Source organism: Eleginops maclovinus, chromosome 23 (assembly GCF_036324505.1).
Source record: "Eleginops maclovinus isolate JMC-PN-2008 ecotype Puerto Natales chromosome 23, JC_Emac_rtc_rv5, whole genome shotgun sequence".
Lineage (NCBI taxonomy): Eukaryota > Metazoa > Chordata > Actinopteri > Perciformes > Eleginopidae > Eleginops > Eleginops maclovinus.
In genome coordinates, this window is record NC_086371.1 from 12,591,287 (window position 1) to 12,619,261 (window position 27,975).

A 27,975-nucleotide genomic window follows, 5' to 3' on the forward strand; every position below is an offset into this window, starting at 1 on the left:
TCACAGTATATTTGACTCCCCGATCAAAATATGCACATCCCGTCTAATTGACAAGATAGTAAATGATCACGGTTATGAAAGCTTGAGATTTAGTGCCGTCTGTGACAAAAACACCAGGCACTTTTATGCCTCATTAGTCTTAATAATCAGTGATGACGCTGATGGTGAATATTGTGTCTGGGGCTCTTTATATAAAGCATTCTTATGCCATTATTGCAACTGTTTCACAACCAGTTAAAAGGCTCATTCCCATTTTCTTCTGCATTATCTTGATTAATTTTCAGTTCAGCCATCTGGCCAGTCTGCTGTCTCACAATTTCGCAGCTTGCAGTAAAGCGGCATGCACTCGGATTGAACTTAAAACTTATGGATGGAGTTTGGAGTATTAGCTGGTTTAAAAAGTATGTGGTTGATTTCTTCAACCCTGCAGCTGTAGCAGTCTAAGAGCAGGTTACAGCTATTATGGTGTTTAAGATAATGCTATGAATGTCACCACATAACACACTGCGATACCCTCCTGAATATGTCCCCACAGAACTATCCAGAGCCTGATGTACAGAGAATAAATATACTTTTATTATTATAGAGAGCAAAAAAACCCACACTTGTAATGACAGTAAAAGAGATAAAGACACCAATGAATGTACCTACAACAAAGAGGTGGTACCAAACACGTTAACAACTTTGTGTGTGAATTAGTCACTCGGCTCCCTCTACAAAACACGAACAAACACTAGGGCCTTTTATAAACCTACAGTATATTCTCCAGTGATATGGTGGTGGATGTGGTACTGAAGTGTTCTCCTCCTGCCGAGCCATTGTCTCTGGTGGCAGTAGTTCAAAAGTCACATTGCTCTTCATCATTATTGACACTTTGTACAGTGAAGTCCAAAAACGTACATGAATATGAGTATTTCGTTCAGCAGTAACACAACTTTATGTGACCTCTTTTCTATTGTTAAATTCTTGATGTGTGTGTAGTTTTTAGACCGTTTTGTTAAAAGATGTACTGTACAGTTCAACATACACTATTTGACTGTTAGAAAGACAGTGCATGTTGTGTTACTGGTCAACACCAGTACATAACAGTCCACACAGTGCTTTTTTATACAAAGTATTAGATGTTTCATCATATCACTGATTCAAACTGTTCTCATGTTACAGATTATATTGCCTTAAATCAAACAGGCTAGACAAAGTTATCCTAAATACACAGTTCTACTCTGATGTATAAAAAAAATGCCTTTACACTTGTGTGAAAGCAATAACGTGGATTTCTGTTGTCAAAGTGAACGCAAAAACAATACAATTTACAGTGAAACATCTCATTTTAATATCTATCCTAATATTATTACAAGTCAGATTTTTCTTTTTGAAGGTGAACAGTTGGTGGACATCTTGTACATACAGGACAAAGATTATAATGAACAAGAGAAGAGGCAGTGAGGAGGACTGGGGTGCTGAATGGGTCACTGTATAGTAAATTAAGCTGTTTTTTTAAAAAGAAGTGAAGATAAGATAATGATATTTACAGTGTTTTTAGGGAAAGACAATTTGCTGCAACATTATCTTCCACTCAGTGAAATGTAAAAAATTAAATCTAGACAGTGTCCTCCCCTACTGTCCCTGTGATGACCAACCTTTTAGCTCAAGTCTCCCCAGGTTTGTTTTTGAGTCTGCATGCAACACCTATTAAGCCTTCTAGATAGGAACAACCTGTGTGGGACAATGAATTATGCTTCTGTTCTTCATTTAGAAAGTGTGAGGAAAAAACTATGATTTGTCTTTGTGATTTATCAATCATGACTATTTTGGTTCCTGATTTGGTCATTACACTTTCTTTAGCTTCTTCAGTTACTTTTTATCATTAAACCGCTGGGTGTTGAACCTGGCTTCAGCTCCTTTCCAATGGGGTACCTTGACTGTAGGCATGGGACCACAAACTGCACCCTTCATTGTATCCTTCCCCTTTCTTTCTTAATCTTTTATTCAACCCTAATCTTTGCTGTCTTCCCTTTCTCCACTTCTGCTGCAACCAGCTATGTGAAGTCCTTGGAAACAGCCTCAATGAAATTGGGTGCTGCCATGAGAATTGTGAAGGTGCAAATGATGGAGAAGAGAGAGAAAGCCACCAGACACAGCCGGTCCACCACCGCCGCTGCAAACTTCCACTCGCTGCAGATGACCTCGGCCTTGTCCTGGTCCCGGAAGCGCTGGGCTATGTATGAAACCTCATCTAAGATACGCTGGATCTCTGGAGGGGGGATGCTGACTCCCATCCCAGGTCCAACTCCCATCCCCAGGCCTCCAACACCACTGCCAGATCCTCCAGATGACTCAGCCTCATCACTAGGGGAGCCATGAGCACGGCCCCCAAGTGCTACCCCGGAGTCGCTGGAAGGTGGGCATTGTGGGCTCTGTATGGAGTGGTAATTGCCAAAGTAGAGGCTCATTGAACCGTTGGAGGTGCCTGTGGGACAAGGTGGGCAAGATGTCTGTGAGAGGGGCATATTTAGGCTTGGCAAAGCACCCATCTCTATGGAGCTGGTGCTGGAGTGGTGCTGGGAGGTGTGACTGTGCTTGTAACCAGTCCGCTTGCGCTCATCGCCGGGTTGTTTCATACGCAGAAACCAGGCACACCAGTTCAGCAGAACCACCCGAACCTGAAAGGAGGGAGGGAGTGTCAAAGGCGCAAACATAACGATAACACACTCATCTAAACATAAGCATTTGTGCTTAATGTTTAAACCTGATTCAACCAGTCTAGCATACTCACCCACTTGGGCATCTTGCCTCCTCGAGGATCATGATGGTGGAACTGCAGGACTATAACTGTCACCACCACAGACATCCCCACTATCATCATGGTGCTGGCAAAGTACTGAGCTGCAGAGTGCACACAAAAAACAACATACTTTTAATTTTGCTCAGAGATACAAATACCATGGTCACATTTAATGAACATCTACTAACAGGTAAAACATCACCCTTTAATTATTTCCCAAAATAGGTTGATTTCACACTGCAACATCAAAGGAAAGCAAGTCTGATCAATTTGTGCAAGAAGTTATATTGCCAAGGGGAAAATATGCACATTCAAACTGAAATGGAGAACATTTGCAAAACGTTTGACAAAACCGAAAATAGGGGTAAACAACACAAAACAAAAAACAATATACGGTAGGAGGGAATGAGAGAAAGAGAGAGAGGATAATGTTGGTTCGGAAGGGAGTTTTTTAACCAGTCGAAGAGCACACACACACGCAACCACACACAGGCGCTAGTGAATGTGAATAAAAAGAGCTAACGGCTAAACAGGAGTACAGCTCCGGCAATGCCTGCATCTTGGGACCCTAACCCTAAAGGTTCAAATGAAGAAGAAGAAGATGATAAAATAGTGGGGAGAGAGAAGAAACACGGAATAAGACACAACATATTATAGAACATAACATTAAAGGATGCGTTTATAAGGTGGAAGGACATTTGCTGTGACTGAATGACTTTGTTTTATGGAAGACGAGTCGGAAGAAGACTGCCTATAGATATGATTTACGATGATTCAACAGATAACCTTGAGTTACAAATGGCATTGGTGATTGTGGCTGAGCCAAATGGTCTTAAAACAGATAAAACATGTCTAACTAAATTAACTAAAATGATTGACCACATATGCTTATCAGGTTATTAAAGACTAATGATAGAAGACATATGGCCTGATATGAGCAGCAGTGTTGAACACTTATATATTCACGGTCAACCTCAAGCAGCTACAATAACTCACATCCGGATTCAGCCACTGTGTTGTAAAAGGGTATGAGTAATTTTAACAAGTCTGCTTGAAGTGTCTAAGTTAGCCTTGTGTTGAGGTCGAGGTAAATGAAGAGCACAGATTATTCAATCGATGAAGCATTTATCAAGCCGTTCTGAGCGAGGGCACATCAATACACTCACATCATGTAGAGTTGATATGAACAACATATTTTACATTGACCGATTGAAACTGATATGACACGTACAAACAGCACTTCAGTTATAATTCAAAGCATGTGAACATACATTCTCTCACACACACACACAACAACAAAAATAGATGACTGCCTCTTCAATCTTTAGACCCAAACGTTACTCATCTTTCCTTCTTGACGGTCAATATTTCTTCCTCTAGCCACCTATCCCCTAGTCTATTAACGGTTCTGACAGCCACATACCACCCAAGGGCTCTGTGAATGATGTATACAGGTAAACACACATCAGGGATAGCTCTGGTGAGGTATATTGCATGTTAAAAAATGTAAGAAATTGCAATTATTACTTCCCTTCTGATGTTTTTCACTTATTCTAAGTGACAATGCATTCATGCAAGCTTAAGTATATAACATGTAGACACATATACACATAATATAACCCACCGATGAGAGGAACAGAGTCGGACGTGGCAGGCATGATCTCTGCTACCAGAAGCATGAAGACAGTTAGCGAGAGGAGAACAGTGATGCCTTAAGACGGAGATTGAGAAAGACACACAGAAATAGAGAACATGAGCATACATAATGATGTGATCAGGATCACTGGTGTAAGAAATTGTGTAATAACCTATACATGTAATCAATTATGTTCTCAGGCTGCAGCCATTTATCAACTGCTGACTACTGTGACGTGTCCAAGGTGAGTTTAAAGCTCCAGAAATTCCTCAAACTCTGTAACAGCCTAGTGCTAATTCCGATGGGGTATTCATCAAAATTGGTTTCAAAGCAAACCTCTTATTTAAAGTTGTTCAATGGTCGTTTGACATGCATGTATTCATGGCTCGCTATGTGATTCATGAAGATGCAAGCACACATATGCTGGTGTGCCTGAATAGATTTATGTATTGGTGTGCAGCTGTGATTTGCATATGCTTGAACACTTTCAAACTAGATTTTGTACACACACTTAGGGATTGAATACTATGTTGCTTTACTATTATTTACATATTAAATGCACAGTATTACAACACTCAACAAACACCTTTCTATCTTGCTCACATAGATCAATGACACATCTTTTTACAAAGCAAAGTATTTCATGTGAACAACGAGTGTGCTTAAGCCCCTCTCACCCAGAGAAATCTTTTCTCCAGAGTCTGCAGGTAGCAGGAAGACGAGCAGGGCCAAGCCAGAGATCAGCACACATGGGATGAGTAAATTGAGTCCATAATATAACGTCCTGCGGCGCATAGTGACTGTGAATGTTACATCAGGGTAGGGCTCCTTACAGCATTCATAGTACAGCTCATTGCGCTTGGCTGGCACACCTAAGAGAGGAGAGAATACATACAGGTTATTGTGAACTAATAAAGAGATTTAATATGTAATAGTTATAATTGTAATATGTGTGGCCTCTATAATTAATGTAAACCTGATACACAAAATACAACAAATGACGAGCTGCAAAGATGATCAACAAACCCACAGGCTTGGAACATTGCTCTGCATTTATCCTATATTATTACTTTAATTAAAAATATTTAGAAAGCCTTAAAATGGTTCAACTATCTCATTGGACTTTAACTGTGTTGGTATATTGTGTTGCTCTCACATATGGAACGGATACACACCTGCCAACATGTCAAACATTCCTATTGCGTGCCATCTGGTGCTGTCTGACACCAATTTGCAGCTAACCCTCACTCCGGGGGCACAGGCACTGGGATCTGCTGTTACTCTGTCCCAGCTGGAAATGTCCTGCTCGGTAGGTCTTCCAAATAGTGTCCCTTTTCCAGTTCATTAACCTACAACTCATCCAATTGATTTCCCTCCAGAAAATTGTTTAAAGGGGTCAGACCTTGGACACAAGAAGTCAGCAAGCCCTGACCCCTTTGTATAAGGGGAGAGCACATAGAAATGTCCTCATCTATCCTGATGGCTGTACTTGCCACAAAAACAGTGCTTCTCTCTTACCCACGAGGTCCCACTCCCCGTTGGGTATGTATGTGGATGTGTCCACATCCAGCATCTGGAGGTCCAGCAGCCAGCCGTTGTGTGTCCAGGAGCCAAACTTGAGGTCACACTTTTGGACATCGAAGGGGAACCAACGCACGTCGATGTAGCAGGTGCTCTTCAGGATGCCAGGGGGGATGTACTGGCAGTAGCCTGACGCATTCACCAGTACGTTGGTGTGGAAGGTGGCATCAAATCGCTCATCCGCACTAGGGAGAGAATAGGAAGAGTAATGTGTGTGCACCTTAAAAAATGTTCATCATCCTGCAGTTATTTGGTACCTGATGAATGCAAGTCCTAAACTGCTCTCATTGAGCTCTCCTTCTTCTCTAGCAAATCTGGAGGGAATTAACTCTCTCTTTAGACACCTAAAGTGATTTGTTTTTGTACACCTGTTAAAGTATGCCAGTCTTTACAATGTTACAGCCTAACCTGCCACAAGGACATGCAGCGAAGTGATTCGTGTCGGCCGTCTGTGGAGTAACCAGCGTGCTGCTACAGTCTTTCACCCCTTATATGCACACAGTTAAAACCCAGGATAAATCCAGGATGCAGTGAAATCAAATAATCACTTCCACTGCTATGCAAAATATGGAGTTACTGGAACCAAATCAGTGACATGAGAAAACACCACAGATGCATCCTTGGAGTCTCAGTGAATATATTTCTCAAGGTGCTATTGACATGAAATCTTCATCAGATGTTGATAACAACCCATGCAATCCACACATGCAAAGAAATCAAACCATAGATGTCCATAAATTAAGTTATATGTATTAAAATGGAAAGACGGTTAAAGTTTGCTGCACAACATTTAGACAAGCCTGTGAAATACTGGGAGAAAATAGTCTGGTCAGATGAGTCCAAAATTGAACTCTTTGGATGTCATAATACACACCATGTTTGGAGGACAAATGGCACTGCACATCACCCCCAAAACCCCATACCAACAGTGAAGTTTGGAAGGGGGAACATCACGGTGTGGGGCTGTTTTTCAGCATACGGCAATGGCAAACTTCATATAATTGAAGGAAGGATGAATGGAAAAATGTACAGAGACATTCTTGATAAAAATCTGCTGCAATCTACCAGGATGATGAAGATGAAACAAGGTTGGACATTTCAGCAAGACAATGATCCCAAACACGCAGCCAAGGAAACTCTCAATTGGTTTCAGAGAAAGAAAATAAAGCTGCTAGAATGGCCCAGCCAATCACCTGACCTGAATCTAATAGAAAATCTATGGAAAGAACTAAAGATCAGAGTTCATAGAAGAGGCCCACGGAACCTTCAAGACTTGAAGACTGTTTGTGTGGAAGAATGGGCCAAAATCCCACCTGAGCAATGCATGCGACTAGTTTCTCCATACAGGAGGCGTCTTGAAGCTGTCATTACCAACAAGGTTTCAAGATTTCAAAGTTTTAAGGTTTTATTGGTCATATGCACAGCATATACAACGTACAACTCAACATACATGGTGCAAATAAGATAAATAAAATAGTGCAAAAAGAGAGAAGAATATTTACAATAACAACAATAAAGATTTAAGGATGTGAAATATATACATATGTGGAATACATTGAAAGTATTTAAATACTTTACACTGTTGAATGAGGAGGTATGGACAGATGCATATATTACGTATAAACAGTTATGTATGGCAGATGTGTATAATATATATATCCTGTACTATAAACAGATGTGAGTAGACATTCACAGAGCTCAGGAGTTCAGCAGTCTTATAGCCTGTGGTATAAAACTGTCCCTGAGTCTGGTGGTCTTGGTCCGGATGCTGCGGTACCGTCTGCCAGACGGCAGCAGACAGAACAGATTGTTGCTGGGGTGATGGGGGTCCTTTAATATCCTACCGGTCTTCTTCCTACACCGCTGGGTGTAGAGGTCCTCCATGGATGGCAGCTCCGTGCTGGTGATGTGCTGAGCAGTTTTCACCACCCTCTGTAGGGTCTTTAACAAAGGCTTTATACGAAGTATTGAATACATTTCAGTAAGCATGTTCAATACTTTTTCCCTGTGTCATTCCATTTTAATACACATCACTTAATTTATGGACATCTATGGTTTGATTTCTTTGCATGTGTGGATTGCATGGGTTGTTAACACAGAAGGAGATTGTGCCCTTTTATACAAATGTTTTGTTTGTACAGTAAATGGCAAACATCCTGTTCCTAACAATTGATTCTCCACTCTAGCAACTAGCTGGAAGGAAGCTTCTCGTTGCTCCTCCTCATTGCTAATTGTTTATAAGACGCAGGCAGCTGTACAGAAGATTTGTATAAAAGGGCACAATCTCCTTCTGTCACGCCTAAAGTCAGTTTTCAGCATTAAAAAACCAAGATATAATTGTAAAGTAGTAGACACACACACACACACACACACACACACACACACACACACACACACACACACACACACACACACACACACACACACACACACACACACACACACACACACACACACACACACACACACACACACACACACACACACACACACACACACACACAGTCCTGTGTTTGTCATCGTAGGTCACACAAAATACAAAAGCCCATTGTGGAGCTGACAGTCCTTTTCACTTTACAACCCACACCAATCTAGAACTCAGACCCGCACACTGAACTCTCCACATACATAAACGGCATAAAAGCACACAGAATGCAGCTATACATGCACACACAAATCAACACACACAATGCAATCCCCAGCGAGAGAGATAACGCCAGTGTGTCTGAAGCATCCTGGAGCCTCATTCAGCCATGACAAAAGAGCGCTGTGTGCATCTTAACAGAATTTTTAGAAGGACCTTTTATTTGTCACTATTGTGAAGATTGGGTGATCTACCTTTTATGGGGGGGTTAAGTGTGGTAATTTATTTCTCTTCTCTGTGTGTTTTGCTATCAGCTGAGGTTGCGGGTGCTGGGTAAGGCAAAGGCAGAGCTAAGTGATGAATTATTCAAGCTTTGGTCTTACTTTATCTGAAGGTGCGCTTTTTAACATTACATACATCTCAGAACAGCACGTCTTGGACTGTGTGTGTGCATCACAAAGTACATAATGTACAAGCTATGCATGTGAGGAAAAGGAGAGATTTACAGACTGATATCTGTAGTTAGCCTTAAAAGGATAAATCAGATCAAGCAAACACAAACACAAGGATTGAAAAAGCAATGTTTGCATTTACTTAGGAACAGTTTTCTTTTCAGTTCTGTTAGGACAAAATATTTTAATACATTGAAACTAAATACCTTCTGCGATGTACACATTGTAACCACCAAACTTCCATACAAGCAGGCAAGTGATAGCCCTGAGAGAAAGGGAAGCGGTCGTATACAGTCTACACACACCAGAGAAAGTACGGTGAACACATGAGAGTGGGGGAAGGTGGAAAAAGAGACTGACCGACGCTAACAATAGTGACAATGACAGGTACTTGCACCATGGGACATGAGTCACCAAAGCCTCCTTCCCACTCATTCATCACCTGCTGCTGTCCTCAGACAGGAAGCCCAAAAGACAAGAGGGTCTTACTGATCCAGTCATGATTTGACTAGCTGGCTTTTTGTTGATGGTTGCTTTTTCCTTAACGTAATTATTTTGTAACATTTTATTAGTAATGTATTGCTTCATATGTTAACACCTTAGCCGTGCACAGTTGAAAGTTACACACACTCAGCACATACTCAGGCTGCATTAAGTAAAGACCTCTCCATCCATGTGCATTATGTCATATCTCAGGAACATAGCGTTCAACCAAACAGCCTCAGGGGATAGGCTTTCTGTTTGACAGCCACAAGGCTCTGTGGTTAACTAGATGGTCAGGGAAGCTGCAGGCAAGAAGTACAGTATATTCCAATTTACAGTTAGCTGTTTATTCCTATGGAGGACATGATGGCTAGGGATCATTATCCACAAATAACGATATGTGATATTTTGGTTTTAATCGTACTTTCTTTAGTGAAAATTCCAGCATTTAAATTTAAATAACTTACCCAAACTGAGCCTGATCTTTATTGGTTAAACTTGAACACTCCTGTTTATAATGAGAGCTTTATTATTGAGCAGAATTTCTGTAATGCATTTAGATGGCATTATGTAACCCATTGTGTGTTTAGCTTCTGGATAGTCGCCTCCTCAAGTAAGAATAGTACCAATAGCACATTAATGACACCTAATGCCCTCAATCTGCAATACTTCATCTTTGTACACGCACATTTTCAAATCGCTGGCTGACTTGTTTGTTTTCATTGAAAAACAACAGCCTCAAAGTCACAGAAAAGTTTGACCTTCTCGTCTTTTTTACAAACAATATTCCATACCAAAATGCACTTCAAAGACATGCACCTTAACAAAGTGCATATTCCATGTCATTCTCTGAGTATCTATTAATTAAAGTGATTGCAAAAAAGGTAATCAAAACTGTCCATCTGTCCATTCATTTAAGCATCCACCCTTATGAAGAAACAACAACTAAGAAATCCCTTCCATTCACAATTTATTCGATTATTTCCCCTTTCATGTGTATAGCCTGTCACAATGCTCTGTCTGTGTACCTCTACCGTCCCCGCTGGCAGAATTAGAATTCTGTCTGTGGTTTACCTGAGTTAGATGTCCTTCATGTGTCTCATCGATCCCGAGTCAACTGAGACCATTGACTTTTCCCTCCAATGAGAGAGGGGGTCACCGGCGTACATAGCCGTTTAAGATCTGGAAATTCTTTATATAAATACAATCACACACAAGCTCTGAGTCAACATGAAATATACGGATGGTCTCATCAGGAAAGTGGAAGAGCTTATTTGTAGACATTAATCACAGTCTCAGTGGAGGACAATGCATTCGTCCTTTTGTCATAACATCCTATTAATAATAAAATGCCAAATACACCAATATCTTCAAATTGTATCCAGAAGTTTCAGTCTAATAGGCTGAATAAAAAAAGGCCTCTAATAAGATGTTAAAGGAATTCCTTATTAGTCTGAGCCATTAGAGTTAGGGTAATTTTAACTATTTGATCTGAAATGGAGATTTCAGCTGTCAATCCAATTACAAAACATGCAAATATGGGGATAACTGAATATTTTCCTCCGGCAATATGCATGGTTATGTTTGCGATTGTAAATCCATGACTCACAGTAAAGATTATCCATGCGTGAAACATCATTGTGAGGCAGTGTGTGGCAGTGTGAGCGCAATGATCTAAAATATGAAAAGCAATAAGAGAAAGATATACAAGATTTCACACTGGGATAATATGAGCTGAGTGACTCATCACAGACAACATCAGATGTTTTATTCTGAGACATTTTTATCTTTCTTTGAATTCATTTAGTTTTCAGATGGCATCTGACCTTGGCACTTTAAGACATCATTAACTTCGTATTAAAACAATAACAATAGATGAATGGATTTATGGAGAGCTCTCATCTGCGCACTCATGGGCCATAGTGTAATGGTGTGTTTTGTGCCAATAATGACTGTAATTGTGTGAAAGCATGGATGTGTTTGTGTGTGACCGGCTGGTGAAGAGCGCGCGTTTGTTTTGTGTACATGTGTATAAGTGGCTTAGAGGTGTGTGGTGTCATTAGTTGTTGCTGAACATTCTTTTAATTCTCCTCAGGGGGTGCGTAAACATTCTTCCTCAGCTGTAAACTGAGACTTCAGCTTCACTCTACTTTTCATCCTTTCGGAATTTAAGTAATAAGTAATAGTCTTAGGCTGAAAAACCAGCAACATCAACAGCAATCTGAGGCGGACAGGTACTGTATGACTGAGTTAAACAAGTTACGATAATAACATATCATACATAGGATACAGCTAATTTGCACAGTGAGTTAGTCCACCACTTTATTACTAAACATCTCAACGTTCTCATCACTGATCAATCTTTTTTTAATAGATTGCCTTAAATTGGTTTATATTTTCATGTTATTTTCTCAGGATGATCTGTAATAACTTTGGTAGTTCTCTAACTAGGCTAGTGCCATCATCCGACCAACATTTTACTTTGTCCAACAACAGTGAAACTAATGATATTTTCATGAGCTCAACATGTACTTTAGTGCTAAATAGCAAACATTAATATGCTTAAATGCAGGGCTGCCCTCTTAAAGTTGAGGAGTCAAATCACCCTTAGCTTACCCCGTTATTCAATTTTTTTTTAAAGTCCTGTATCCAACTTTTCTCTGTGACCTACTCCTTATGACTTCTGTGCTGTACACATTTCCTGAATTAGATAAAAGATAACAAGTGAACATAAAATAGGCAGCATTTGTTTTTCTTCAGGTTCATGTTTTGCAAAACAAACAAGTCTAAACTTCAGACAGTTTCTCCAGAAAACAGGAACCAATTTCAGCGGGTAGCAACGTCACAATAGGCTCAAGACAAGACAGACGAGCGACTACCAAGAAACAAAGGTTGCCTGTGAGTAGAGGGGGAGAGTAACATGCTGACACCTTGACGGGCAGCGACAGGTAACTAGAATGATTTATTAAAGAGAAGTCTGCGAAGGCTGGGGAACGATAAAAAATATGAAGAGAAAAAGTTGATTGAATAGAGTGAATTATAGTGAGACAGTGAGTTATGAACGATAGATGGAGAGAGACAGAAATAGAATGAGATGAGAAGATACCTAGATGGCTAGATGCTAGATTGTAAGATGGCATGGATGGTGGAGGTAGAAAGGGAGGAGAGGAGTCATTGGAGATAAAAACTGGGTGAGAAGGGAGATTAGGATGGGTAATCCTGGCAGGTCTGAAAGATGAGCTTTTAAAATGTAGGTTAATACCCCCAAACCTTTGTTTTGTCCTTGTATTCCCTGTAAAATGCCTGTGAATGTGTGTTTCAGAGTGTTTTTTGTGGGGAAATGTGGGCATCTTTGTCCGTTGATCACCTCAGAAACATCATTGAATGAAATAGCTGTCTTTCTCCCTTTTTGACTTCACTTTATGTCTTTAATATGTCCTTCATCACACATTACAACTGTGTCTGTGTCTCCCTTTTTGTAATGTATTCCATCTATTCTTGTTTCTCCACCCTCAATCTCAAACCAGATCATCCATCTCTCACTGAAACATGCAAACGCAATGCAATTAGTTGTTTTGGATGAAAACAACTGGCCTACTTTTCTAATTGACTTGAGAATCATACAGAACAGTGGATACAGCCTGACCTGAATCAAAATGTGCAATGAGCTCGCTCAATCTCATTCAGTTAAATGTGGACTTTGCCCTAAACTTTAAAAAGTGTGATATCACCTTCAACAATTGAAACATTTTTATTTGTAGTCTATATGTTTTTTGTCATCATTATAGTTTCCTTAAAGACAGCCGGCACGTTTCTATTGAATGCAGTGGAATTACACTTTAGGTTATAAAGCGTTGTGTTTGGTTGGTGATAGTTTATCACATTGGCCTAAAGTAACCCTGACAGTGCTTTGGTTTGTGGAGAGATTACAGACAGAATTTATTTATTAAGGATTAGACTGATATTTCAAGCACTTCAACGCACTCACCCAAAAATAAAAATAGTAAGACAGGTGTGTTCATCTTGCCGGACTCACAATGATGGGTCATAACACCAACGTTTTCACATTAGACAACACATTCGGTCTGCTGTGTAATGCTTTAGTAAAAAACTAGTGCGTAGTGTGTTTTAAAGCTCTTTCACAGCTGCCGGCTGCAACTGAAAAGGCTCTATGAGAGTGGAACCAAAATATTCAGCTGAAACTCAGGATAACAACCTGGTAAAGCCGAAGTGACCTGCATATTAAAGTGATTTCCCAGTAAATCACTTTGTCCGATCCCTTTAATAATACAACACTGATTTCACATTGTCATTTGATACATTATTGATATAAATACTGTTGTATAAGTAAGGTAGAGATAAGCAGGTGAAAGTTCTGACCTGTTGTAAAGGAGGATGTCAGGGGTCCAGACCTGGTCTGAAGGGAAGCGCAGATTCTGGACTCCGGGGTAGTTTTCTGGATTCCAGCTCAGGTAGACGTCTGTCCAATACTGAGACAGAGAGGCAGAGAGAAACAGGGAGAGACGAGATTGTTTCACAAAGTACTTTGTGGGGATCTTAAAACATTTTTTTAAAGGGATGCAACTCTCATGCTCTGCAAAACATGTAAGGTGCAATGGCTAATTGAACTTGTCTTATTGAACTTTCACAAGAACATGGCATATTCAATATAAATACAAAAGACGGTGTTTTGCAGAGCAGGAAATAAAAATGTTTAAGGGAAATAATTCCTGCAGTATAACTGTTTTCATAATTAATCAGCCAAATCTTAAGTTATCAAGTAATTGATAGAAAAGTATTTTCCCGTAAGCATGTTTTTCAAGCCAGGGTTTCAACAGCCTAAGGCAATTGCAACTCAGACGTCTACATTTGATTTAAAAGCATCTTTATAATGACTAATATTTAAAATAAAAACAATTATGCTTAGGAAATACTTTAAAAAATGTATACTCAGGTTGTTGCTAGCTAAAATATTGTTTTTATTTTATTTTAATACATATTTTAATTCTTGAATTCTCTTCTTTTTAAGACTTTTAAAGGATGTCAGTTGAGCCTGCTAACCATGCAGGCTCAACTGACAGCCTAAAACTTAGAAGTGCTTCACAGACACATTTGGCTGGAGGCTATGAAAGTGAATATTTTTGCTTGTTTGCAATAAGTCCATTAAATATCAAGTAGACTGCCACTTAAATATGTTGCACTCCTCTCACTTTATGCCTAAAAATCTGCCCAAAGCGATGTCTTCCCTAGCATGCTGATGCCAGCATTGAACATGGCCACACAAAAAGCAGCATCTCTTTCTGTCACACACATACAAAATCACACATTTGGCAACAACTGGTGGCTGAGTTCCAGTATCGCTAGACACACATGGTGAAATTTCAATATCATCAATAATGTAGTGGGACTGGTAATTTGAGAAAACACAGTCACAGCGTATTGAGAAGATAATTCTGTAATAAAAATTAGCAAAATAATTAGAAACATTTTATTGATGATTACCTCTAAAGCTTTGACTTACCAGCTGCAGCCAAGCATTCGTCATCAGCACTTGGTTCTTCTCGTCCTGAGGACAGAAACAAAAGAAAGAAGAAGAGGGAAAGAGATATTAAGATTTATTTTGTAGAAGGGAAGACAGGCCATTCCATATTTAAAAAAGTAGAATATCAGCCTTGTCATCAGCAAGTCAAAGTAGCTGCTTAGCATATTCAAAGAAGAACAAACCCGGCGATGTACAACTTTTAAAGATGGTTTTATGTAACCAAGTGTAGTTCTTACAAACAGTTTGACAGAGGACCACATGACAAGTTCCACAACTCTTTCTAAACTGTTTCTAAACTAAAAACTGTGGATTACATAAACATCACAAATTGAGTGCCCTCAGTGTTTTCCTTTTTTAAATCAGTGATTCACAAAAAAAAACGTTTTGTAGCACATTTATTTGTGTCTGTCCTTTTCATTAAGGTTCCTCCCAATACTTTTTTCGAAGTGTACTGATAACGTTTTTGGAAAATATGTTGCTAATATTCTAGCTTCAAGGTGAAATTTGCATTTTTGCAAGCTTCACAATTTCAGCTCAAAGTGGAAAAGTCAAAAAACACATAAATGTCTGCCCTGAAGAGAGGAAGGCTGCACAGACCCAAAGTATCCCTTCTTTAACATACATTTAATTGCTCTCTCTTTTTAGTCCTTGTTCTGCCACTAGGGTATAGGCATTAATATCGGCGCATATGGCAACTCTTCTATAATGTGTTTTCTGAAAGCAGATGACCCAGATGATTGAGCAAAAGTCACAGCTGAAAGTAATCATTGGAAATGTGTCTCTTCAGAGATTTCAAATCCCTCAGTGGGGGGGGGTGTGTGTGTGTGTGTGTGTGTGTGTGTGTGTGTGTGTGTGTGTGTGTGTGTGTGTGTGTGTGTGTGTGTGTGTGTGTGTCTTTCAAATGTTAATAATACATCCGTGGTTCATATAAAATGTACATCCTTCAAATTTTTACCTTCACTCACCTATTGAAGGTTAAAGCTCCAGAACGCCTGCAGCATTATGTGGGTAGTGAGCATACTATCAATATACTGTATACCCTTTCAAAGACTTCATACTCCCTTATCTACTTGGCATAAAGCAACTATGTCAGTAATTATCCTCTTAAAAGGTCAATGTTGTATCTCAACTCCTTTAAATACTTGTACTGATGTCTTTTCTCCTGTATACCTCTTTATGTGTGCTTTAAGTATCTGTACGTACAAATATACCTAGAAAAAACGAGATCCTTATCCTAGAATTATGCCAACATCAATCCATCAACGTTGTTTACTTTAAAGCTGATGAATAAATGAGTTGAACATCGGTTTTCCCATGACAACTGAACCGTAAGGTCTCTGTTTACTTGCAAACCTCTGGGTCTCAAACCATCAGTAACCACTACATTATTAAAGCAATCCCACACACTGGAGCAAATTATTGTCAGGTAGATGCAAATCTTTCTTTTTTGTTGTTTAAAAATCACACCATCTTATCTCCGAGCAACAATTTACCTAGTTATTAGTTTGTCTTGGGGCTAGGGGAAAAATGTAGGTTTATTGTTAGGTGTGGGTTGAAATGTGTGGAAATATCTATTTAACTGAAATACATGTCCCAGTGTTCCCAATATAAGTATTGACGTACTGTTGGTAAGCTTTAGTGCCCTGCTCAAAGTGTCAATGACAATGACAATAATAACTCTGTCATTTTACTCCCTCTCATATTTTCCCAACCGGGACATGCAGATAGCTTTTGCAGTATCCTGCTCTTACAGTAGTACAGTTTGTAAATGAATAGAATAGCATATAATAGAATTGCTTTATTCATCCCAATTTGGGAAATGTTTACGTTGCAGCAGCATAAAAACAAGGTGATATAGGTACAATACAATAAAATAAAAAATATAGTTGCTATCATTTGTCAGAACAGATGGATGTACAATTCCATTGGGAGTTATTTTTTCACATCTCGTCCCTGTTAAACATTCCTAAATTACCCCTCTGTGAAAATGAGGAGGCCCCCTGGGAGGAAAATCCTCCAAATGAAATGGTACATCCATCTGTTCTGAGAAATTATATCAAAAATCTGGCTGGTTTGATACTCAGAGAGACCATGCTAACACTTTCCCTAAAGTTACTTCATGGACAGGCTGATGGAAAAAGGTACATGAAGCCTGTGAAGTGTCTTGCATGTTTTTGATCCTCTCTGGTGGTTGATGAGTCCTACTGCTACTCCGAACAGAATTTTTAAGGTTTTAAAATCCATCAAAGATTGTGGACCGGGATTGATTTCTGGGTCACGAGCTGCAGAGAGGAAGGAATGGTCTATTTCGATAACTGGGAATGTGTCAGGATGGCCAAACTCAGATAAACACAAAACTGTGTCAGTACAGTGGCCCCTAGTTGACACCTCTTATTGCTGTAAGCAAAGTTAATGCTTCTATCAGTAACTAATACACTAAACACTTCAGACAGAAACACAGCACTGGAAAGGTAATCACAGCAGCAACCCTTTTAACACATTCATTGATAAGGTAAACAGCACACGTGTCATTCATGCTAAAACGTTATCTACCAGGATTGTTTGCTTGCTTGAATGTGATTCACCACACAGAACTTTTGCAGCCTTACTGGCAGCTGGCTCAAATGTTGAGCCACGTCAAACATTCTGGCCCTAGAAACCTACCTTTTTTTTGCTGGAGCACCATTTGTTGGGATATTATATTAACTTCAGTGGAGCAGCCCAAAAAATCAGCTAGACTCAGCCAACTTTAGAGTTTCAAAAGTGTATTACTTCAGCAAACATTTAATTACCTTTGGGTGTATCACTGTTAAGTCAATCCTAAAGCTTTAGACACCTGTTTTCTTACTTCTCTATTAGCAGAAATGCTATACAATTATTCTTTTCAAGCATGTTATCTCCTTTTTACTAGGGTTCTTTAATTGGTATTTCTGCATCATACATTATAATTCATAGGACAGCTTTATAATTTACAAGACAGGAATATTATGTTGCACCTATCCAATGCACCACTGTGATTCAAATGTCTTCACCGAGACGACTGTGTGGTTTTTAGGTACTTTTGCAGTTTCCATTATGTAAAGACTGCCTAAATGTGATAACATAAATACCTTCGATGTAAATAAGACACAAGCGTAGTGGTAAACCTTTAATTCAGTTTTCAATAAAACCACAAACTGTATACTCAACAAAACATAAACAACATCCTACACTGCCCAAACTAAACACCCTGCCACTCACACAAACACACATCACATATAGAAAGGAATTTAAAGATGTCTCCCTCACCACGTCTATGATCTGCAGCAGTGTGAGGCCAAGCTCCACCAGGATGGCGGCTGAGTCATTGACCACCGGTCTCTCCAGCCGGTTGTAGTTAGCCAGCAGCTCCTTGTAAAGCTTCCTCTGGTGTTCTCCCTGCAGGGATCCTAGAGGAAACAAAAGAAACGAGAAGTAAACATGATTTGTCTGATGATAATTTTGAATATAAAAGCAACATCTGCGCTAAAATGTGTTCAAAACCAAGCACCAACATTTGAGAATGGAAGTTCACACTTCTAAGGTAAGTGTGTTTGATAAAAGTCACTACAGAGTTTCTAAAGGTCACTCTTTGATTTACAGGTAGGGTGTGTCTTTCCATTTGCATTTTAAACAGTAAATGTAGTGCTCAATTTATGATGTTCCATGACAGGTTTAAAAAAGGAAAACGCTATCAGTGTTTTGGCTTGGGTTGTCCTTTTCCTGCAAATTGTACTTTGGACCGTATTCTTGTGCACTGAGGCTAAATTCCAATCTGGAAATGAGCTAAAATGGACCAACCTTTTACCCTTCCTTTGCTGGCACAAGCTTGCAGCCAGATTATAATGTACCTGATCGACTTGCAAACGCGCCGCCCTGTAATGTACCTCTACAGTCCATTCGGACGTCACTGATTTGAAAGTACTGTGAACTTGCCTTTCGTATAAACAATGTATAAGGTAAAGGTTGGCTGTTAAGTTGAAAGTTTTAATGAATAATAAATATTGTAAGTATACACATGTGCTTACATCAACATCATATACAACAACAGAACCCTAACACACACACACACACACACACACACACACACACACACACACACACACACACACACACACACACACACACACACACACACACACACACACACACACACACACACACACACACACACACACACACACACACACACACACACACACACACACACACACACACACAACTCCGGGTGATTACAGTGATGTGTTTTTTGGCCCGACTCTCATCCCCATTATTGATCCCGTCTACCTCACCTTCTAAACACATTTCGCAATGTCTATTGGTCCCAAAATAAACTTAGACAGAGACACACAAACAACTACAACGCTCATACACAAAAACAATCACACCACATTTTAATGACCTTGGAGTCGCTGATCTTGCAATGGTGCATTTAAAAAACCAATGAATCCTACAAGTACCTTGGTGTTCATCTGAACAACAAACTGGACTGGTCCGACAACTCTGCTGCTCTCTACCAGAAGGGACAGAGCAGACTCTTTCTGCTGAAGAGACTGGGGTCTTTTGGTGTGCAGGAGGGGCACTCCTTCAGACTTTCTTTGACTCTGTGGTGGTATCAGCCACCTTCTATGGTGTGGCCTGCTCGGGCTGCAGCATCTCGGCTGCTGACGGGAAGAGACTGAACAGACTGATAAGGAAGGCCAGCTTTGTCCTGGGGAGTCCTCTGGACACTGTGGAGGTGGTGGGAGACAGGAGAATGGCAGCCAAGCTGTCCTCCCTGCTGGACAATGTGTCCCATCCCCTCCAGGACACCCTTTACGTACTGTGCAGCTCCTTCAGTGACAGACTGCTGCACCCGCAGTGTCTCACGGAGAGATACCACAGGTCCTTCCTTCCTGCAGCGGTCAGACTCTATAACCATCATGGCCCCGGTAGACCCGAACACATATAACTACACTGACAATAACACCCCCGGTAAAGGTATTCTGATTCTGATTCTGAAGAGAGTGCAAACTTCCCTCCGCAAGAGAAATCTGTGTTTTGTCCTCATGTGAAACAAATCTGTTTTAATGATCAGCAACTGCAGTGCAGAAGCAAAGAGCATTTGAAATGTCCTGCTATGAGTGAGTGAATGTGTAATGACACCATACACATGGAGGCCAATTTAGAAGAATTAGAATTTAGAGTGGTATTGGATTGGTATCGGCCACAATGTCAAACATAACTGATGTTATGATCTGCAGTGTGAATATAGGCTTTCTATGGTCTATTATATTTAACAATGCATACCCTCCCTGTAGCCAAAAAACTTAAAATTACAAGTAGGTTATTTTGAAAATTATGAAAAACATACACTGGTGAGCATTATATTTAGAAAAGTGAACACACAGAGTATAAGATACAGATGTAGGGTGGACGAGTAACAATGATAGAAGATTACACAGAAGGAGGGCAGCGGGATCTACAGCACTGTAAATCTGTGTAGAGGAGAGGAGTGGGCCCGTTACGCTGTTGATTGGCCCATTAAGGCTGTAATGAGGAGAGTTATGGCAGGAATAAGCCTGAGGTCAGAAACAGAGGAGTTACGAGAAGCTGATCCGCACAGCAGAATCCCTCTCGCTGCTCTATGGAGCTACACGGTCTGCTTATAACATCAGACCACCTCCTCTCTATACATGCATCTGTGTATCCATCTTCCACTACCTCATGTAAAAAAAATTGGTTTGACATGGTATTGTTTTTCTGTCTTTTTGAATGTTCACATGTTGGTTTGGACACCCAAGCAATTGCTCTAATGGCTCAATGAATCAATAGCATGGCAAAGTAATACAGCTAACTAAGCACAATTTGCTAATGCAATCAAATGTAACTACAGCCTACTCTACAGCTGCTTTTCTTCCAACCTTTTCCTGTGTTTCAACATATGTCTTTTACTGTGCATTTTAGACTGAAGAAATTAAGAATTTAAAACTCTACCTTTGTTGCTGCTTGTCCCATAAAACGGCTTTTGGAAGAAAAATGTAATAATCACATTCAATATAAACTGCGTCAAATGTAATTTGCCAACAAACACGTGCAGCATACACCAGGGATGAACGGATACATCCATTAGATTGTGTGTGTTTTTTTTTTATCATATCACTAATGAATCAGATATGAGAAGCTGGAGAGTAGAAATCATTTTCCAAACCCAGTGAGAGGCCTCATCACACAAACTCCAGCAGAGGAAGAGAATGAGAGTTGGGGAAGGAGCTAAGAGAGCTGGGAGATTTGTCGTTTGTTCAGCCCTTTTTGTTCATCTCCCTGTTCACCATCCTTGACCTGTTATTTAAAGAGCTCCATTGAAATCACTCTTCAAAGTTGTTGTAAAAGAAAAGGCAATTGTCAATATGATCCTTTAAAGAGTTCTGTTTTAAAAAAATTACCTTGAGGTTCAGATTTATTTAAACTAATAACATAACACTGTCAACATTTCTTATGGATGCTTTTATTTAAATAAACATTGTACGGGATGAAAAAATTGTAAGTGAACTACTACTACTAAAAAATCTGAAAAAAAAACATTTTAAGGATGCATTTAAACTGAGCCTGAAATATCTCAGACAGCATTATTGGAGAAATCAATAGTCACAGAGGAATGAAATGACAAGGAATACTAGGAACCAGTCCTATATTCTGAACCCTTCCCAAATGACTAGAAAAAGTTCATAATTCCACTTTTTTGATCATCTTCCCATCCAGAATATTTCATATCCTTTTCGCTCAAAACCTTTCAAAAACGACTCGTGGAAAAACATTTAAATAGTTGTACATATTTTCCATCCTGTACACACAGATTTATACATGTTAACCTAACTTCACTGATCTAGCACATTGAGCTCCAGGATGTGTGCATATTGAATTATTTCTAGTTTAATAAGCAGAAACAGACTACTTCTGGGCACCTCAAGGACCCAGAGGGCATTGCACCCACAGGGACATTTTATGTCAGCTCTGCAGAACCCCACAAATATTAATACATCTCTCACATTCATAACGTCTCCTTTGAGACTAAGCCAAATGTCTTTCTGAGCGTTTTTCCTCGGCAACCTTTATTAGAAGAATATTGGATGTTAGCGCTATCTCTTGCAAATCTTTTGAAAAGAGAATTGAGAGGAAATGAAAAATGTTAGACACGTAGCTTGGATTTGTTCTGTATATCATTAGATATTTTGATTTGTCTGCTGTAGGGAGAAGTCAATGAGTCTGAGAATGTGTAACCTTTCAATCAGTCTAAACCAGGAGAAGCTTCAGGCCCTGATGGGCATTTTTCAGAGCCATTCAAACACTGAGGACATCAATGATGTTTGGTGCTTCCATTGAGAAGGAACTAAGAAGGAACTAATGATTGAAGAACATCACGACAGAGGGATGGTCTAAAAAATACTGATATTGGCGATAACTGCCACTACTGAGTCAGCATTGGACAGCTGCAGATATGAATGTAAATTAAGGAAAACAGTGCTTAGCATCAGCTCAAATGAAATATTTCCATAGCCTGTGCAAGCGGGAGAGGAAAACTACATATCAGATGGCAGCACATTCTTCCCATCCTCACTCCCTCTAAAGCTTTTCCTAATCCAAATTATTTACACCTTCTTTCTTTTTCATTTAAAATCCTCTGCAATCTTTGCAATATCCCACTCCTTTTCCTTTATACTATACAGTTCCACTCTTCTCTATTCTGACTCTCTCGTCTATCAGTGGCTTTATCCCTTTACATGCCTTCTCAAATCTTGTGAGATTTAGTCACACTGCCATGTCCTGAATTGACTTGTGTATTTCAGCTTTCAGTGTTCTTGTTCTTGTTTGCAATAAATGAGTGCATTCTAGAGATGATTAGTTTTCTAGAAATTCATTCGAGGGCATGATCAGTGCATGCTCTCAGTTAGTTAGTATCATCTGAAGAAATGGTGGGAGCTCTACAGAAAGTTGAGGGCAATTGAGGTCAAAACCAAGGTGAAATTTGTTATGCAGATGATTGGTCGACTGTGAACAGTTTTTGTTTGAGAAAGCATCTGAAAATACAAGAACCATACACTCAAGCAAATAATTATTTTGACTCTGTCACACACACCCAGCTATCAGCTAGGTGTTTCTCTCCCATCGGAATATTTTTTACTGGGTCAATGCATTCAGATGAGGCTCCCAAACACAATCATCAGACACAGGGAATCCAAACACAGACGACCCGAAGGGACACATTCTGCCTCTGTCTTTCTCATGCACACACACACCCACATACGCACATAGAAAAAACAAGCGGGAAATCTATTTTAGGCAGAGGACTAAATGACCACCTCTTACATCAGGGTGTTTTTGTGCCCCTGATGAGCTCAGCTAAACACATCTAGGCTGAGCCGCTGTCCCCACAAATGCAGGTACACACAGTGTCTGACAGGATGAAACGATGCAGAAGAATGATCATGGCTTTATTCGTTTGTCTCTCTCTGCCAAGATGCTCTACTATGCATATGTATGTATAGGTAATCTATTATCAGGCAAGACTACATTTTAGAGCTATTATTGATTTTTGGGAACCCAGAAAAAATGTCACTTTTTTACAGAGATAACGGCTTTCAGAAAAAATGTTATTGCCTTTTAAGAGATTCAGGCCTAACAATGTATGTGCTGTAGATCAAGATGATAAGGCTTACAAAGAAGACTTGATTTTAATCAATAGCTCCACATTGAACTACAATTACGTTGAAGTATAAATGTATAGTCACACTACTGTGAAACAAATCCGGTCTGGAACATAACAGAGCTCTTATCCTATCATGCTCTGGGACACAGGGACCAGAGTGCTAAACCTGGAGGAAGAATAGAGCTGCACAAAGACACCGCTGACAGACCGCCACTCCCCGAGGGCCCGGACCATCAACACCACAACAAATGCTACACATCTAGTCAGTCTGATGCAAATATCTTCTGTTAGTGTATAGGAGTATAGGAGGAACTGAAAGAGGAAAAAAAGATAAAACTGCATATATGCAATACAGTGTGGTGAGAGAGATAAATTTCAAGTCAAACTCCCACATAAAATAATTGTTTGTCTGAAGCTGTTACATCGGAAGAGAATCATTTACATCTCAAAGCTACAACATTACAAACACTAAAACAAAAGTGCTGTTTGTTTTAAATATCATTTACATAAACACATGTGCAGATAAAACATAACACCTCAGGACATCCTGAACACTGAAATTTCAGTTCCTGATTGTCTATAAGAAACACATGCCAAGATGAAGAGACAATGGGACAAAGGGAAAGAGGATACTTGTATTGGCTCCATTATTATAGGGTTGTATGTTTTAGCTTACAGAGAGTTACGCCTCTAAACTTAACCAAGTGTGCATCCAATTAAATTAAGGTCAGTTCTATGTTGACAACGGTCTAGAACCTCATTATTTCCCTTTTAATCATGTGGTAGTGAAACGAGTCGTGGGAAGTCAGCAGTAAAGTTTCCAGATGTTCAGCAGCTTTAGACCTGGATCTCAGGCCAGGTGGCTAGCTCATTGCCTAACGCGTTTTAAAAGACAGAGATGGAGAGAGTCCGACAGCAGAGATGATCGGAGATGATAATTAGAGTCACAACATGAAGGATACTTTAAATGAAGAGCAGGGAGGAGAAATAGAATCTTTGTTAGAGGTAAATATGAAGGTAGGGGAAAACCCACAGCATCCATGGGCCCTTAAAATGCCCTGAATGCTTTGGAGCCATAAAGAAAGGATGATTCCTAATGATGCTCAGTTTTGCTGGGATGGTGACACTTCAGACCTTATCTTATCAGAGTATCTTGTGAGATTCATTATGAAAGGGTTGTACAGTCATTACAACAGACCTCACATGTATATTTTCATTCATTACTCCATCAACAAGATGGGGTGTAATGTCAGTTGGATCATTTAAATTATTCCTCTACAAATATCACCAATCTTAATACAGAATGGCAAAGTCCATCTTTAAAATATACCTAGATTTCTATTCATGCTTTCATTTGCAAAGTTCTTGACAAAACAATTCTATTTGGCAATACAAATATTGTTTAAGGGTTTAATTTGAAGCCTGTAACCAGTAAGAAGGACAAAAAATTCAAAGAAGGGTAGCGCGTTGTTGGCGTAATGTACAAAATCAGTCATGATGATGGGTAGTGTGTGTCAAGGAGACATAAGGCCGAGAGAAGAGAGACAGATGACGGGCAGTAAAAGAGGCCCCTGGGATAAAAGTTTTCCTGAAAAGATCAATTTTACATAACGATTACAACCCTCTGCCCTCCCGCTGCCGACTGGAAGTGTTTTTCACTTCTTTGTGTATTTCTCTGTAATTAAACGGGTTTCAGTGTGAAACATAATTTTCCACTGTATGATGCTAAAAGCAACTGACGAGTCACAGACCTTTCCATTAGCACATCATTTCTGTCTGACAAACTACAGTGGTGAGCAGGGATCAGAGCGTATGGTGTTGTGTGTTAATGGATTTTGGGATGGATGGACTCATTCAAGAGATTTCTAATCTATGGTCGAGGACTCAGAGCATTAAAACCACTGGATGTTTAATCCTAATCCAGGAGCTAAAACCTTCGTTGTGTTGTAATACTGAGTGCGTGGCTACCACATCCATTCTTTAACAACATGTTGAACACAATCTACCATGCCTTGTATATTTTCAAATATAGGTTTTATTCTTCAAATAACCCAGCCCTAATCTAAGTCCCATTTTAGCATTGTCAGTGAATGAACAACACCAATTGTCAAAGTTGCACATAACTGAAACTGAAAAAACTTTGTGATGAGAAAATGTAAAGTCTGGGGAAGAATTAAGTATTGCTGATCATGGGAAAAATAAAATGCAAGCCGACTGTGTCTGTGAGGGTGAAAGAGAATAAATTAAAGAGACAGAGGGATACGATGAGAGAGATGAGGCGTCCCATGGAAATCAAGCAGATATTATTACAGCATGTTTGCCAGGTGACTTCACCCTTAGTAGGGAGGATCAGAAATATGGGGAATATGGAGTGAATTGAATGAATGAATACGGTCTGTTGGATCTTTTATATAGAATAATAACCACAAAGAAATGTCCACTACCTGAGGAGTCTTATTCACTCCATCATCTGTCTACACAGTTGTATGGGTCCAGGTTATCACAAAATCATGTTTTCTATCTCAGGAAAACTAAATTGTCTGATAGAAAACTAAATTGTCTGATTCAGTCTCGTTTGAATATTGTCTGGTGTTTCTTTCGAAGAACTAAAGCTGCTTATCAATGGTACAGTGAATATAAACATACAAAGCTAACAGGCAGCTAGCTGGTTCTTTAATCCCCACGCTCAAATACTCGTGAGCAAACGTATTCTCCTGCCAACAGTCGAACATGACTCGCCATGACACCCAAAAAATAAATCATACTGTTTGGCTCGTGTGTGTTCGTTTTTTTGTAGCCATTTGTAGGGAATATCCATCTATCTATTTAACCATCTATCTATCACAAGATATTATTTCCACTTTCATCATTTCATTGTTTTTACAGCCTTTCTTCAAAAGAAAGGTAACTTAAATAGAAATAAACTTCCTCAACTTGAGACAAGAAAAAATAAAAGCCCTACATATTTCCTAGTTTGAAATTGCGAGACTTGTGTAGCCATGTTTTTTGCGGTGCTTTCACAACTTGACAGTAGACAGAACACGATGTCCCATCATGAGACAGCCACACTGTCCATGAGAAAGTGGAGGCCTCCTGTCATGGGAATCTATGCTCTGTATCACTTCATTGAGGGTGTGCCATTAGTCATTCCTCCTTTGCTCCTTCCCAACAAGAGGACCACTGACGAATGGGTATAGAGGTGTGAGGAAAGTGAAAGGAGGCAGATTGGATGTCTCACAGAAGCACATATAGAGGGCATTTCTTCAGCAAAGTAGGTAAGGTAAACAGTCCGAGGTTGCATATGATGATGCTGATTATGAATTAGAGTCATGCATGCACATCTAATTGCACTCAAATGATTAAACATTAATGCACAGACAAGTATTGTTTTTTTTTTTTACAAAAGACGCATAACTGTACCCTTGAAAGCAGATCCAACAGAATTATATTCAGGGCGCAGAAAGAGGTATATTTAAAATAATCCTCACATTTGACATTCGAAAATCCCAAAGCAGTGTTATTCGATAGAATTTAGTGACTCAAATTATACTGATTCTTTGGGTTTCATAACTTCAAATTACTTTTGTAAATGTATGTGTCATACCTACATGAAATGCAACATCAGACGTGTTTACCTTGATGTGAGCAAAACAGAGGTTAGCTAGTAAGGCAAAAGTTGCCTAGTCGTAGAGTATCCTACCAACACAGATCCCAACATGCTACTTAATCACTTTAAGTAATAACAGATAAAGAACAACATAAACCCAATTCTAGATTATCCAAAACACATGCAAAACCACTGCATGACAAAAGGGGATTTTGTCGTTAAAATCCCCCATTTCTTATAGTCTGGATTTATCCACAAACGCATGCATTCAGTAAAGAAGAAACAAAGAAAACTTTATCACTTTCCCAAATCCTACCTTTGATAAGCATGGCCGCACAAATATAAAATCCAACCGAACATGGTCCCCAAGACTTCATCCTGGTAGCGCTGTGTGGACTCTGCCGGCCCCCGGCTGCGTCTCAGAGTCGGTCAGACAGGGAATATACTCCGGTTTAGCGGTGGTGTGAACATCAGGCAGGAGAATGACGAAGAGGTGGGAGACAGAGTGTACGTGAGATCAAAAACACTGAAAGACTGAACGAGTGTGGAGTTGGTGCGTTCACGCCGCTTCACAAACACATTCCCTCACACAGCGCTGCAC

General features: G+C 39.7%; 1 protein-coding gene across 1 annotated transcript; it reads right to left on the reverse strand.

The window, feature by feature from the left end:
* Positions 1-606: 606 nt before the first annotated feature.
* Positions 607-27,962, reverse strand: LOC134860194 (neuronal acetylcholine receptor subunit alpha-7-like). The gene is made up of 9 exons (XM_063877068.1): positions 27,691-27,962; positions 18,352-18,491; positions 15,043-15,087; positions 13,902-14,011; positions 5,940-6,187; positions 5,099-5,293; positions 4,410-4,496; positions 2,777-2,886; positions 607-2,663 (listed from the first exon to the last, which is right to left on the reverse strand). The coding sequence occupies exons 1-9, from the start codon at positions 27,749-27,751 to the stop codon at positions 2,040-2,042; spliced, it is 1,620 nt and encodes a 539-aa protein (XP_063733138.1). The 5' UTR covers positions 27,752-27,962; the 3' UTR covers positions 607-2,039.
* Between the last annotated feature and the right edge of the window lie 13 nt (positions 27,963-27,975).

Bases quoted from the DNA above. Each gene is read 5' to 3' on its own strand.
- LOC134860194 (XM_063877068.1), bottom strand. From the start codon at position 27,751: ATGAAGTCTTGGGGACCATGTTCGGTTGGATTTTATATTTGTGCGGCC. The intron at 18,492-27,690 runs GTAGGATTTGGG...TGTTTCCTCTAG, and splicing joins TGCGGCCATGCTTATCAAAG to GATCCCTGCAGGGAGAACAC. The intron at 5,294-5,939 runs GTAAGAGAGAAG...CTCCTCTCTTAG, and splicing joins CGGGGAGTGGGACCTCGTGG to GTGTGCCAGCCAAGCGCAAT.